The sequence below is a fragment of the Arvicanthis niloticus genome, chromosome 9, assembly GCF_011762505.2.
Source record: "Arvicanthis niloticus isolate mArvNil1 chromosome 9, mArvNil1.pat.X, whole genome shotgun sequence".
NCBI classification, from domain to species: Eukaryota; Metazoa; Chordata; class Mammalia; order Rodentia; family Muridae; genus Arvicanthis; species Arvicanthis niloticus.
In genome coordinates, this window is record NC_047666.1 from 54694243 (window position 1) to 54708518 (window position 14276).

Consider the following 14276-nt stretch of genomic DNA (forward strand, 5'->3'; position numbering starts at 1 on the left):
TACTAGTGTGTGTGTGTGTGTGTGTGTGTGTGTGTGTGTGTGTGTGTGTGTTTAACCTATGTAAGGAAGGAGCAAGAGCTTCCTTGCAAAGCAAGAAAGCAAGATTTATGAGAAGCTAATTCTGCTGGGACTTTGGACTTCAGCCTCTCTCCTTCAGAACCACACACACACACACACACACACACACACACACACACACACACACTAAACTTCTAATAATTCACCCTGTTGGGTCTCTCTGAGCCTCACTTATACACCACTGTATTACATACAGCATAGAAACTTATGTATTAGTGGTGTCTCTTTTCAGTCACTGATGTTACTTTAATTTTTTTATTTATTCTTTTCTCATATAATATATCCTGATCACGACTTCTTTCTCTCTTCCTCTCAGTTCTGCCCCACCACTCCTCTCCCCTAGATCCACTTCCTCCATTTCTCCCCCATCTCCAGAGTCCCTCCAGAATAGATCTCCCAGGGACATCAGCCAAACACAGCACAGCAAGATACTCACAGGCACAAACTCTCACACCAAGGCTGGGCAAGGCAACCCAGCAGGAGAAAAAGTGTTCTCAAAGCAAGCAAAACAGTCAGAGACACCTCAACTCCTACTGCCAGGAATTCCACCCCAAACACCAATCCAACAACCGTAGCATGTATGCAGAAGACCTAGTGCAGACCCATGCAAGACACCATGGCTCTGTGAGCCTCTATGAGAACTACTTTGTTGATTCCACAAGCTGTGTTCTCCTTGTCTCCTTGATCCCTCTGGTTCCCATAACTTCTCCTTCCCATGTTCTGTAAGGTTCCTATTGTTCTGAGGGGAGGGGCCCCATAAGAGACCTCCAACCTGGGCTCTCTCTGCCTACTGTTTAGCTGTGAGTCTCTGCATCTGCTCCTCTCAACTGCTGGAGCCAGCCTCTTTGATGACAACCAGATCAGGCAGAACATCATTAGGAATCATTTCATTCATATTTTCCCAGTCACGTTTGGTTCTATCCTAGGTCTCTGGGCTGTTCCAGCTTTTAGTTCTTGGTCATCCACGTAGTGTTGAACATAGAATGGACCTCAAATTAGATCAACCATTGGTTGGCCACTTTCACAAGTTCTGGGATACCATTGCCTCAGCACTCATATTGCAGGCAGGACAGATTATAGGTCAAAGGTTTTGTGGCTAGATTTGTGTCCCAGTCCCATAACTAGAAGCCTTGCCTGGTTACAAAAGACGAATGCTTCAGGCTCCTTATCCTATTACTAGGAGTCCTTTCTAGGGTCACCCTTGTAAATTCCATGGGGTTCCCACATCGTCCCCCAAATGCATTCCAATCCCAGTCATCTCTCCCTGTACTCAGTGGCCCCACCCTTCCCCACAGCCTGATTCCTCCTGTTCCCATCCCCACCAGCTCCCACTCCATTCACAAAATCTATTCTATTTCCCTTTCCAGGGAGATCAATTTGCTCCCTGTCCACCAGCTCTCCTTGTTACTTAGACTCTTTGTGTCTGATGATTATCATTTACTTAACAGTTAATATTTACTTATAAATGATTAAATACCATGTTTATCTGTCTGGGTTGGGTTACCTCAGGATGATTTTTTTTTCTAGTTCCAGCATTTTGCTTGTAAATTTCATGATGCCATTTTTTCCTTCCTTCCTTTCTTCCTCCCTTCCTTCCTTCCTTCCTTCCTTCCCTCCCTCCCTCCCTCCCTCCTCCCTCCCTTCCTTCCTTTCTTTCTTTATTCACTTTATATCCCAGTTGCAACCCTCCCTCTCTCAGTCCCGCCATTACCCCCTCCCCTATACCCTCTTCCCCGTCACCTCTGAGAAGTGGGAGGTCCCTCCCAGGAAACCAACCCACACTGGTACCTCAAGTCACTGCAGGACTAAGTACATCTGCTCCCAATGAGGCCAGACAAAACAGCCCAGTTTGGGGAAGAGAATGCACAGGCAGGCAGGCAACAGACAGGGACAGCTCCCACTCCAGTTGTTGGGGGACCCAATTGTACATCTGCTATACATGTGCATGGGGGAGGGGCTAGGTCCTAGGTCCAGCCCTTGTAAGCTCTTTAGTTGGTAGTTCAGTCTCTGGAAGCCCCCAGGAGTCCAGAGTTAATTTACTCTTTTGGCCTTCTTGTAGAGTCCCTATCTCCTCTGGGTTCCTCAATCCTTCCCCCAACTCTCCCATAAGACTTCCTGAGCACCGTCAAATTTTTGGCTGTGGGTCTCTGCATCTGTCTCTGGTCAGCTGATGGGTGGAGCCTCTCAGAGGACAGTTGTGCTAGCCTCCTGTCTGTGAATGTGTGTTGACAGATATAAACACGACCTTAGGCTCCAAGGCAACTGAAGGAAGAAGGCGGGCCAGCAATGTGTTTGTATAGCTCTTCTAAGAACAGCTCAACACACACCTCCAGCCCAAACGGCAGGGGTGACTGCTGCATTTATTCATGTCTGTCTCACACAGGACAACTGTGTATCCAGGCCAGTAGTGACAAATACAGCTGTCAACAGTGTCTTCACAGGTTGCATCATTGTGATAAGACTTGGACCAACAAAGAAGCATCAAGGTCTCATAGTGTGTCCCCGTGAATCCACTACCTGTGTAGTCACATTGGTAGGTGATTCCTCCATCCACACATAGACCTCCATGGAGATCTGGCTGATTGGCACATTCATCAAAATTGAGTTCACAGTGGTCTCCAAGGAATCCAGGTACATAGTCACAGAAGTAAGCCCGTAGAGCGTTCTGACACGTTGCACCGTGTAGATTCGGCTGGTACCCACATTCTTCAATTTCCAGCTCACGTTCACACCAGAATACACTTGGGTGCATCTTTGTATCTCAATGAGGCATACAGACTCAATCATACAGGGATCAGAAATGCATTCATCCACTTCCAAGTCACAATGTCTGTCTTGGTATCCAGGCACACAGAGGCAGGAGTGGCCATTGATGCCATCCTGGCAGCACACAGCCCCATTGTATCAAGGGCTAAAAGCACACTCACTGTGATCTGTCTCACAGAACTTTCCCATATTCAGCAGGGCATAGACCGGGCGCCCAGGGTATTTGTGACAGGTAACTCCATGTCGGCAGGCAGTCTCTCCATAGGAATTAGTGGCAGTTTCACAGGTCAGCCCTCTGTACCTAAGAGTACATGGGGCATAGGAAACTCCTTTCTCCTGGGATATTCACATAAGTGGCAATTCCTTGTCAGGGACTGGAGAAGCAAGGGTCTCTTGTCCAATGATGTTGGTTTTTTAAACTGCCTAGTAATACTCCATTGTGTAAATGTACCACATTTTTATCTATTCTTTAGTTAAGGGACATACTGATGTTACTTTTTAAAATGTTTTACACTTATTTGTGAATGGGGGACATGTGTGAAGCAGACAGTGTGTGGGTGTCAGCTCTCTCCTTCCATTATGTGGTTTCTAAGGACAAGAGTTCAAGTGATGAGGTGTGGTGGCAAATTTACCTACTGAGCCACCTTGCCAGTCCTGCAACTTTTTTTGGTTTTGGTAAAATGTTTCAAAATGCAAATTTATTGATGGTTTTTAAAACAAACAAACAAACAACAAATAGTTTCATGCATTCCAGGCTCGTCTCAAACTCCTTATGTAGTCAGTCGTGACACTGACTTTCCTGCCTGTGATTACAGACAGGCAGCGCGTTTTGTCATTTGTGTGGTGCAGGCAGAAGGCTGACCACACCACCAATCAGTCTCCATCTCAGCCCTCTGAGGATTTTCTAAGGTCAAAATTTAATGTACAGTGTAACTACTTTTCTCTGTATCTAGAGCAACCAGCCTTTAAAATATTATTCTGCTCTTAGAAACATTTGTACAACTGAATTATCTTAGAAAAATTATTATTTATTAAAGTAAGTGCTGATTTTTATCAGGCTTTGACTACTTAGTGAACTTATCTTAAAAGTCTAAGTTCACCTAAGTTTTCTATTTAAGTCTTCTAGATGGCTACTTTATAAACAACTGTTTTATAAAGTACTGGGATTCTAGCTAGAGCAATTAGACAACAAAAGGAGGTCAAAAGGATACAAATTGGAAAGGAAGAAGTCAAAATTTCACTATTTGCAGATGATATGATAGTATACTAAAGTGACCCCAAAACTTCCACCAGAGAACAACTACAGCTGATAAACAACTTCAATAAAGTGGCTGGATATAAAATTAACTCTAACAAATCAGTAGCCTTCCTATACTCAAGCATAAACGGGCTGAGAAAGAAGTTAGGGAAATGATACCCTTCATAATAGTCACAAATAATATAAAATATCTTGGTGTAACCCTAACCAAACAAGTGAAAGATGTGTATGGCAAGAACTTCAAGTCTGTCTCTGAAGAAAGAAATCAAAGAAGATCTCAGAAGATGGAAAGATCTCTCGTGCTCGTGGATTGGCAGGATTAATATAGTAAAAATGGCCATCTTGCTGAAAGCAATGTACAGATTCAATGCAATCCTCATCAAAATTCCAACTAAATTCTTCATAGAGTTAGAAAGAGAAATTCTCAAATTCATTTGGAATAACAACAACAACAAAAAACAGGATAGTGAAAACTATTCTGAACAATAAAAGAACATCTAGGTGAATCACCATCCCTGACCTCAAGCTGTACTACAGAGCAATAGTGATTAAAAAACAACAACTGCATGGTATTGACACAGTGACAGGCAGGAAGATCGATGGAATAGAATTGAAGACCCAGAAATGAACCCACACACCTATGGTCACTTGATCTTTGACAAAAGAGCTAAAACCATCCAGTGGAAAAAAAACCAGCATTTTTCAACAAATGGTGCTGGTTCAACTGGAGGTCAGCATGTAGAAGAATGCAAATAGATCCATTCTTATCCCCTTGTACATTCTCAAGTCCAAGTGGATCAAGGACCTCCACATAAAACCAGATACACTGAATCTAATAGAAAAGAAGTGGGAAAAAGCTTGAACACATGGGCACTGGGAAAATTTTCCTGAACAGAACACCAATGACTTATGCTCTAAGATCAAGAATCGACAAATGGGACCTCATAAAATTGCAAAGCACTTATACTGGGCCTGGTAACACTTAAAGTGTAATTCTGGACCATGGAAAGCTCAAGCAAGGGAATGAATTTAAGACCTTATCAGGGTGCCAACAGAAATAAAGCCAGTGGTGTGACTTCTTCCGCTGTTGTGAAGACAGTCCCGATGCATGGCTACCTCAGCCTTCTAAACCTCATTCCTATTTTTATTCTTTTCTTAAATTAAATTAATTTTTATTGGATATTTTATTTACATTTCAGATGTTATTCCCCTTTCCCATTCCACCCAACCCAGAAACCCCCTGTCCCACCCCCATCCTCCTGCTTCTATGAGGATATGCCCCCACCCACCAAAGCACTCCCACCTCTCTGCCATCTAATTCCCCCACACTGGAGCATCAAGCCTTCACTGGACTGAGGATTTCCTCTCCCACCTACACCCGACAAGGCCATCCTCCCCTACATATACAGCTGGAGACATTGGTCCCTCCCTTTGTGCTCCCAGGCTGGTGGTTTAGACCCTGGGAGCTCTGGTTGGTTGGTATTGTTGCTCTCCTCATGGGGCCACAAACCCCTTCAGCTCATTCAGTCTTCTAACTCCTCCATTGTGGAGCCCATGATCAGTTCAATGGTTAGCTGTAAGCATCCGCCTCTGTATATGTCAGGCTCTGGCAGACCTCTAAGGAGACAGCTATATCAGGCTCCTGTTGGCCTCCACTTCCTGGCATCCACATCAGCGTCTAACTTTGCTGACTCCACATGGTATGGATACCCAGGTGGAGCAGTCTCTGGACGGCCCCTCCTTCAGTTTCTGTTCCACACTTTGTCTCCATATTTTCTCCCATGAGTATTTTGTTACTCCTTCTAAGGACAGAAGCACCCACACTTCGGTCTTCTGCTTCTACTCTGTTTCAGGCCAAGCCACTGTTAACTCCACACCTTAATCGCTGGACAGAAAGTATTTTGGCATACTTAAAAACACTAACACAGACAAAACAGACAAAAGCCTTAGAAGCATTCCTTTTCCCAGTAACATATGAAGTCAAGGAGTCTGGTGGAGTAGGGATGTGGCTCGGTGATAAAGCACATCCCTAATAAGCCTGAACTGCTGTGCCTGGATGTGGGAGGAGGGTGTCTGCAACGGAACAAGAACTGTGCTGGTAAACATCCGACACTAGAAACTCAGCAGAATTTAGGGCTTGAGGAGCAGATTTCCTATACAATGAATCTGTATTCTCATCTACTAGACATCTACTAGACTCACATTGGTATTCAATTTCTATTGGTATACTTATTAATTTTATACACTTGTGATTTCTCAATTTTATTGATGTTTCTAAAAAGAAACACAAAGTACACTGGTCACCATTAGAAGACTTGCACGGATCAGTGTCTTTGATGCCTGTCAGCTTCAGGGTTTTCAGAATATGTACAAAACAAACTACATTAAAATCTGAAGTTTGTTCTATTTTAATAAGAAACACAGGTGGATCTATTAGATAAAAGTACAAGCTATCAAAACCACTAGAGGCCAATTCACAGGGCTTAAGAAAATGGTGTTAGTCCTGTGTCCCCCTCTTCTCCAAGAAGCTATCTCAGACACAAATCTAAGACTGACAGATGCTCACTAGGGCCTCATGGATGCATCCCTGCCGTAGATATTTGGCTACAACAGGATGTCAAGGATCAAGTCTTTCATAAAAGATGTCTGCAATAGCCTTATACTTTTAAGACAGTTTAGATACTGTTGGATGTAACTATTGTGGACAGGCCACATGCTATGGCTCTCCATTGAAATCCGGGTGGTAGGGATAGTGGTGGTGGTAGGAAGGAGGTAAAGCTCAGATCTGAGAAAAATCACAAAGAGCAGAACAATCTCCTAAAAGCTGAACAATTTCCCAAAAGAAAAATAGACAGTAGTATGTGAAAATATCTCAATCTTTATTTTTAAGGATAATTATCATTAATACAGGAAGAACTGATATTATAAAAATCAGAAAACATTAGCATTCAATAAACAAAAACTTGAACTGAAGGTTGATCAGGAACATATGCTTGGCATTACAAGGATGTATGCTAGTCTTGTTAAACAGCTGCTATAAAGTAACAATTATTAAGTTCTAACAGGGCTACGGTATGCTGGCCAGTAACTTGTGGACAAACATCTGTTTCAGACAGTCAGTGGCATTCAAAGCTCAGTCTATGACACTGTAGTTCTTTAGCCAGAAGTAAGTCGAGGCTTTCTTGGTAACATATTCATGCAGGCGATGTTCTCAAGAGAACAACGGAATCCCAAGAGGCCACTGGCATCACTCAACATAAACCCATTCCCATTCCAAGAAAGCAAGTGGCAGAGGAGTAACAGCATCAGCACCACAGGAGTGGTGTTAGGAGGAGGTCTGCAGTTTCTCACTTTGGATTTTTTTAAATCTCTAAGAATATGGTAAACAAAAATAAACAAAAGAAACGCCACATAGAGACCTTCTCACCTCTTTACTAACATAGTAGAAGGAAACAAACAAAACAAGTTGTCATTAAAGCCTCAAACACTACAATAAACTATTGTTAGTCAAAAAAAAAAGTCAAAATCCTGGAGAACATTTCAGTAAGCACAGTAAAAGATGCAGAAAAATAACCAAATACATTTTCTTTCACTCACAGAATCTAGGGTCAACATTTTAAGTGGGAAGGGAACTCTCAGGGAGGAAAAAGACAACCAGGAGGTGGAGGTGAGGGTAACAGGGATGGATTCAATCAAAGCACATCATACAGATACATCATACACACCCAAGAAAATCAAACTCATTACTTCGTACAATATATGCTAATAAAAAGACAAAATCTATAAACTTGAATGCATTTTATTATGTCAAAAACAGAGTCAACGCTGATACTAATGGTTAATAAACTACAAAACATTAAAAACATAAAATATAATCAGTACTAGAACTTGAAAACTCATTCCTTTCTTTAATGATTTTGTATACAGAAATTCCTAAAAACGAGAGTAATCATGAAAACATGATGCTTTTTTTTTTTTTTTAATCAAAACGTAGGGAAGAAATTTCAACTGAGGCTAAGAATATTAAATTCTTACCAAACTATTTTTTCAGTTTTGACTGTTCCATGTCACATAAATTTATTTATTTATTTTTAAAGGAAAGGAGGGCAGCTAGACTCAGAATTTCATCCCACAGACATGAAACTCCTGAGGAATCCACGCCTGGGAGGACCGATATCTACGTGCATCCACCCTCTTAGGACTGGCTTTCACCTCTACCTTTCACTTTTTCTTTTTAAACAGGCCGGAAGTGGCTCCTTTTACCTGGCGGAGCCCAGCCACCGCCTTCCTTCCTTTACCCCTTTTCCAGGACACCGGGTGAGTTTTGGCCCTGGCATTTTTACCCCTTTTATGTGGCTTCTTTTCTTTGTGCACCTTCATGTGCTGCCTCAGATGAGAGCTCTGGCTGAAGCACTTGTCACACTCCTCACACTGGTAGGGCTTCTCTCCGGTGTGTGTTCTCTGGTGCTGAATGAGGTGGGAACTCTGGCTAAAGCACCGGCCACACTCATCGCAGCAATAGGGCTTCTCCCCGGTGTGAATCCGCTGGTGCTGGATGAGATTGGAGCTCTGTTTAAACCTCTCTCCGCACTCGTCACACTTATAGGGCTTTTCCCCAGTGTGGATCCGCCGATGCTGAATGAGGTTAGAACTCTGAAAGAAACTTTTCCCACAATCGGCACATTTATGGGATTTCTTCCCAGTATGGATCTTCTTATGCTGAAAAAGAGTGGAGCTCTGACTGAAACTCTTAGAACATTTAGTACATTTGTAAGGCTTTTCATCCACGTTTCTTCTCCGTCTACTTAAGCCTGAGTCGAAGCGAATGGCCACGCCCCATTTCTGTCGCTGGCGGGCTGTCTTGCGCTTGGTCTCATAGGTTTTTCCTTGGCTTGCACTTCGAGAAATACCCCCTTTAGGCTTTCCTAACCTCATGGTGAGTGGCCAAATACACTGTCAAGAAATCCTACTGTCTCCTGAACGTCTGAACTAAGGTCTCATATCCTAAAGTAACGCAGCTCAGAACTTTCTTCTGTAGAAGAAAAAGAAAAATGCAGATCAACCGTTAATTCAATGTTAACACCTCTTCAATCTATCAAAACTGCATCCATGTTTAAGTCAAAGCACACCTAATACAAACGAAATGAATTCACTTTTAAGAGACAAATGCTTGTTAGGTAATTCTAACTCCAGAAGTTAAGCTCAATATATATCACCATCAATTTGCAATTTTACTGAGTTTGGACAGGCAAAAGAGAAGATGAAGAAAAACATAAATATGTTAGGCAGCAGCCACAGAAAGTATTCTGAAGGAATAAGAAGTAAAAGCAAGATAAAGACTCAGAGGGAACAGAAAAATAACTTCAGAAGACGATCAAATTCTTCCACACAGCATTTCCTGTCAACACTGACCATGCTAAATTTCTCATTTAATAGCTACTAAGATATTCAAAGTCAAAAGAAATGACAGACTAGATTCCTATTTATTCTTTGTTTGGCTATTTCTATAGATGATGACCTAGCGAACTGTGTTGAAAATAGAAGCTAACCACTAAAAAGAATTAAAAGTTTCCCGAGAGTCTTACTCAGAAAATACTAGGTGAGAAAAATCTGAAGAAATGCTTTATTCTTTCTTTCCTAGACTACACTATGCCAGGAAGGAAAGCACAAGCAAAAGTTCTAAATTAATTTTCTTTGTTCACATTTAAGGTTGTCTGGAGGCTGTCAAAACAACCCCTTACACACAGAAAATCCAAAGAGGTGACAATGTGGGCGGTGTTATTGGACTGCAAAGGCTGCAAAGCCAGTTATTGGACTTTCAGTGTCTCAGGCAAGTTAGTAACTGTCCTGAGTTCCCTTGCATACAAGCATTTAAAGTAAGTAAACAAAAACACAAATGACATTTTTCCTGTCTTTTTCTTCTTCTTGTTGATTTTGTTGTATATTTACCCTCCAAGCATAAAAATGCCCAGAGACTTTTCCTGGGTGTTCAATAATTTTATCTGCTATAACTGCAGCAACAGAAAGAGCAAACTGCATACATCTAGAGTAATCACTGTCCATTAACTGCCTCCCTTGTATCAAGACCATTAGGTACAATCGCATTAAACAGAAGACACTGTGTGAGGTACCTGGTACTCAATAAACAGCTATAATGGCAATCATACACTTTTAAACACATCTCTTTAAGTACCGAGGAACTTTTAACTGGTTGGAAACTGGTGGATTATGAAATCTGCCTATGGATGAAGTAAATCATACTTACAGGTAGCCTATGTGTGCTATCATATTTTTAAGGATTTTATACAGCTTTATTCCGTCGCCTCTGCTCCTGGGTTTGTAAACACAGTTACAAGGCTCCTTTAACACATCCACCCAACCCAGGAGCCGCCTCCGGGCCTGATTTCTCACTGTCCGAACGGGCGGGGGGAGAGGGGAGGGGGAAGGAGGGGTCCATCGCCCCCTCCCTTAAAGCCAACTCCGGATTTCTGATAGAGGTCCCCAGTCGGGGAGAGGCTTGGTAAAGCTGGGTGATGAGATCCAGTACCGGGAACCCGTGTAACCGGCAAGTACCTGCTTCCTCACCCATTTACGGGAGCAACAAAGCGTCCACCGGCTCCCTCCAAATCGCTCACAATGGCCCGGGGCAGCCTACCCACTCGTACAATGGAGTCTTTCTCCGCGGCGAGCGGAGGCGCCCAGGCCGAGGCTGACTCTAGGCCGAGGCCTCCCGCCCGGCTCCGTGCAGCGCCGCAGCCCGACCCGACACCAGCCCAGGCCGACCCGCAGGCCCAGCACACTCACCGAGTAGGCCGCCACGGTGCTCGCCTCCCGCCTCGCCCGCCGGAAGTGAGGGCTGCTAGCGGAGCTGCTGGCCGCTCTAGGAAGAGGCAGAGAGACCCTCTATGGTCCCTGGCCCACCCCACCGAGTCCTGGGGATTCTTCCGGTGGTCCTTTTGTATTCCTCCCTTCCCGTTCAGAAGGCAGACCCCAGGACCGCAAAGCCTGTTACCTGCTCTTTTTCTATTTCGGTCGACCTACACAGAAACTGGTCTTTGTTGGGTTCCCCCAAGCCCCACCCCCACCCCCCAAACCAGCCTGTCCAAACTGTAAATTGCATTCTTAGTACTAAGTATATAGAATAGAGAAATAACATCAGCCTAAGGTGTTATTCATGTTTTTACACATTATATCACCAAAAGGCTCCTGTGAATGAATTTCTGGAAGACACTGTCTGCACAGGCTGAGTGACTGATTAAAACAGTAGTGGTGTAGAGAGGTTGGGACGTTGCAGGTCCAGAGAATAATTCTTATTCATCTTGGGCTGCATCCATTCCTTGTCTACTTCTATGGAAGGGCTTGTAACAACATCCTGACAGATAAAACACAAAATCCCATTCTCCAGTCAAAAGGCTAAGAATACTATATTAGACAACATTACAGCTGAGATGTCTAAATAGGGCTCTAACCCACTCTTCTGATGTTTACACAAAAGAATTTAATAAAAGTATCTTGATTTATGGCTTTCTTTGTTCTGTTACTGTCAAACCTAGTTGCAGGTTGGAAGATGGAGATTGGGTAATCTAAATCTGTGGTTTTTGGGCCATAGTCACTTGTGTTTGGCTCCAGAATAAGACTCTTATGATTTTGAGGTGAGAGCTCCTATCAGAGGAAAATGAATGCATGCAGTATACTGGGCAGGAACCTCAGCTTGGAGAGGAAGTTTGCTCACGTTGACACTGTGCAGACTCCCCTCACAGGCAACCTCACACTGATCCTGTTGTCTGTAAATGCAAGTTCCCACAAAGAAGCTGCACCCACCACAGCATCTTCTGGAAGGCTGGCCAGGTAAGTGAACTTTTGTGGTTAGGGAGGGTTCGGAATGTTGCAGGTCTGGAGCCCAGCCTCAAAATAACATATTTTGAGGTCTTTAGCCATGAAAATAACCACTACTTTGCCCACTTCTGTTAGGCCCGATATCCTGTGACTAATAGGTAAAGATGTTTTGGGATGTGCTAACTTAACTGTTGAGGCCCACACTGCCCCACACTTGGGAGCCACTATGTTGAGGCCCACACTGCCCAGCTTGGAGGCCACTATGTCCTGACCCGAGCTGCTGCTCCGGTCTGCAGGTCAAGGTCTAGTAAGAAAGAGAGTGGGGATGGAGGGGCAAGAGACGTGAAGAATGGAGACAAGACAAAGGATCTGATCAAGTCTCTAGTCTCGTTTCTAGTCTCTTTTATTGAAAGGAAAGCCTGTGTATTTATAAGCACAAGCAGGGGGACACAGCTGAAGACTCTTTACCAAGTGCACATTGCAGCTGGGGCACTAACAACAAAACAAGATATGTGGGAAAAACAAGATGTTTATCAGAGTGTGCTCAGTTGTTGTAGGCTGTTGAAAACAAGTCTCTCGTCAGGGTATATGGCCTGAGATGGCTGCAAAGATGATAGCTGCTTTCTGCTAGGAGTTGGCCCCCAACACGTAACAAAACTGAATTTTCTATAACAAGAAGTCCAAGAGTCATCTGAAAGGCCAAGGCCTGCCTGAGGTTCTTCCATGTTGCTGTAACCACCCTCTCCATGCTTCTACTAGCATGTTTCAACGTGTCTTGATTTATAACTTTCTTTTTTCTTCTATTACTACAAAGCCTCATGAAACTGCTTCCATGTTAGGGCCTAGGATTTGAGGTAACCTAAATCTGTTCCTGGCCATGGTCATTTGTATTTGGCCCCAGCATAAACTCTCTTGTCCCATTTGAAGTGAGAGCTGTGGTTTTGCACTGACAGATGCACCACTCTAGAACGCCAGGCTCCTAGATCTGACTTCGTGGGTTCCCCATTTGAATGAGCACTGAACATGGCAGATGAAACACCCCAGCCCTCAGGAGTCTTCACCCAGCAATCGACGTCGATGCCCTCACTCCAGCTGCTCAAGCCAAAGTCCTCAAGGTCACTCTTGTCACATTTTTTCCCCATTCTAAACTTACAAACAACCCTTCTGGTGCCATTTGGGGGGCTTGGTTGGATTTATTTTCTCACCAATTAAAGAAATAAAAGACAGGAAAAAAATCCAAGACACAAAAAGGTAAAAAACAGAACAACAACAAATCTCTCTCTCTCTCTCTCTCTCTCTCTCTCTCTCTCTCTCTCTCACACACACACACACACACACACACACACACACACACGAGCATTGGAAAAGGAAGTGATGGATCCTCCAGTTAAAGCCAGTGAGAAATCAGACCCCAGAGGCAACTACTGAAAAGCATACAGAAAGACTCTCCACAAGGCAGAAAGGGGATTCAGAAACCAAACTCCATTTTCCTCATGTGGGGCTATCAGCTCCCTGTCTCTGCCTGTCATTTTCCTCATGTGGGGCTTTTGAGTGGTTTTGGTTGCCTGCATTGAGTTCTCACTCTCCTCATTTCATATTGGTTAGTGTCCTGTTTGTTGTTGTACTACCTTGACATAAGCTAGAGTCATTTGGGAAGAAGGACTCTCACTTGAGAACCCCTCCCCCCACCCCAGATTGTAAGGTCCGTATGAAAGGGAAAGGGGACCTCACGACTCAGCAGAGAACTGCAGACGTACCCCAAATCACTCACGAGAAACACAGCTTGATGTAACAGCAAGAGGTTTACTCAGACTAGCATGCTAGGGCTTCACTCGTATCCCATGAAGGGGTAGGGGAGATCCGCTCCAGGCAACACATTCTTATAGCTTATAAGGGAAGAATCTACAAACCCGGTGGGGTTAGGGAAGGGGGGAAGGAGGGGGTACAGGTCACTGATACGTTTGATCTCAAACTCTTAAGATGGATGGCGAGTCACTTTATAATTGGCTATTTCGGACTAGTTACTCACTATCATGAACTTCCAGTTCAAAGTGGGTCAGGCTTATCTCAGGCCTATAGCATCCTGACACCATTTGTCTCAGGGCTGTTAGTTAGGGCCATCTGTTCAAGTGGTCAGCTAATTCCCTGGAACAGAGGCGCCATAGTGTTTGACTTACTGATTTTTATGTCTTTGCTTTAAGGGCAGGGTTCAGGGGGTCACCTTAAATTTTTCTATCTTTCAAGATCTGCCTGTGGGCACGTCTGTAGGGCATTTTCTTGATTGATAATTGGTGTAGGTGGGCCCAGCTCAGAGCAGGCAGTGCCAGCCTAGGCAGGT

At 43.8% G+C, this 14276-nt stretch overlaps 1 protein-coding gene across 4 annotated transcripts; it reads right to left on the reverse strand.

The window, feature by feature from the left end:
- Positions 1-6960: 6960 nt before the first annotated feature.
- On the reverse strand, positions 6961-11147 carry Znf22 (zinc finger protein 22). 4 transcript variants are annotated; one of them, XM_034512512.2, is made up of 2 exons: positions 10907-11147; positions 6961-9134 (listed from the first exon to the last, which is right to left on the reverse strand). In XM_034512512.2, exon 2 carries the CDS (start codon positions 9035-9037, stop codon positions 8324-8326), a length of 714 nt encoding a protein of 237 aa, XP_034368403.1. In that variant the 5' UTR covers positions 9038-9134; positions 10907-11147; the 3' UTR covers positions 6961-8323. The 4 variants fall into 4 exon arrangements, with proteins under 4 accessions (XP_034368403.1, XP_034368406.1, XP_034368405.1 ...); XM_034512515.2 differs by lacking the exon at positions 10907-11147 and adding an exon at positions 10688-10874; XM_034512514.2 differs by lacking the exon at positions 10907-11147 and adding an exon at positions 10676-10874.
- Between the last annotated feature and the right edge of the window lie 3129 nt (positions 11148-14276).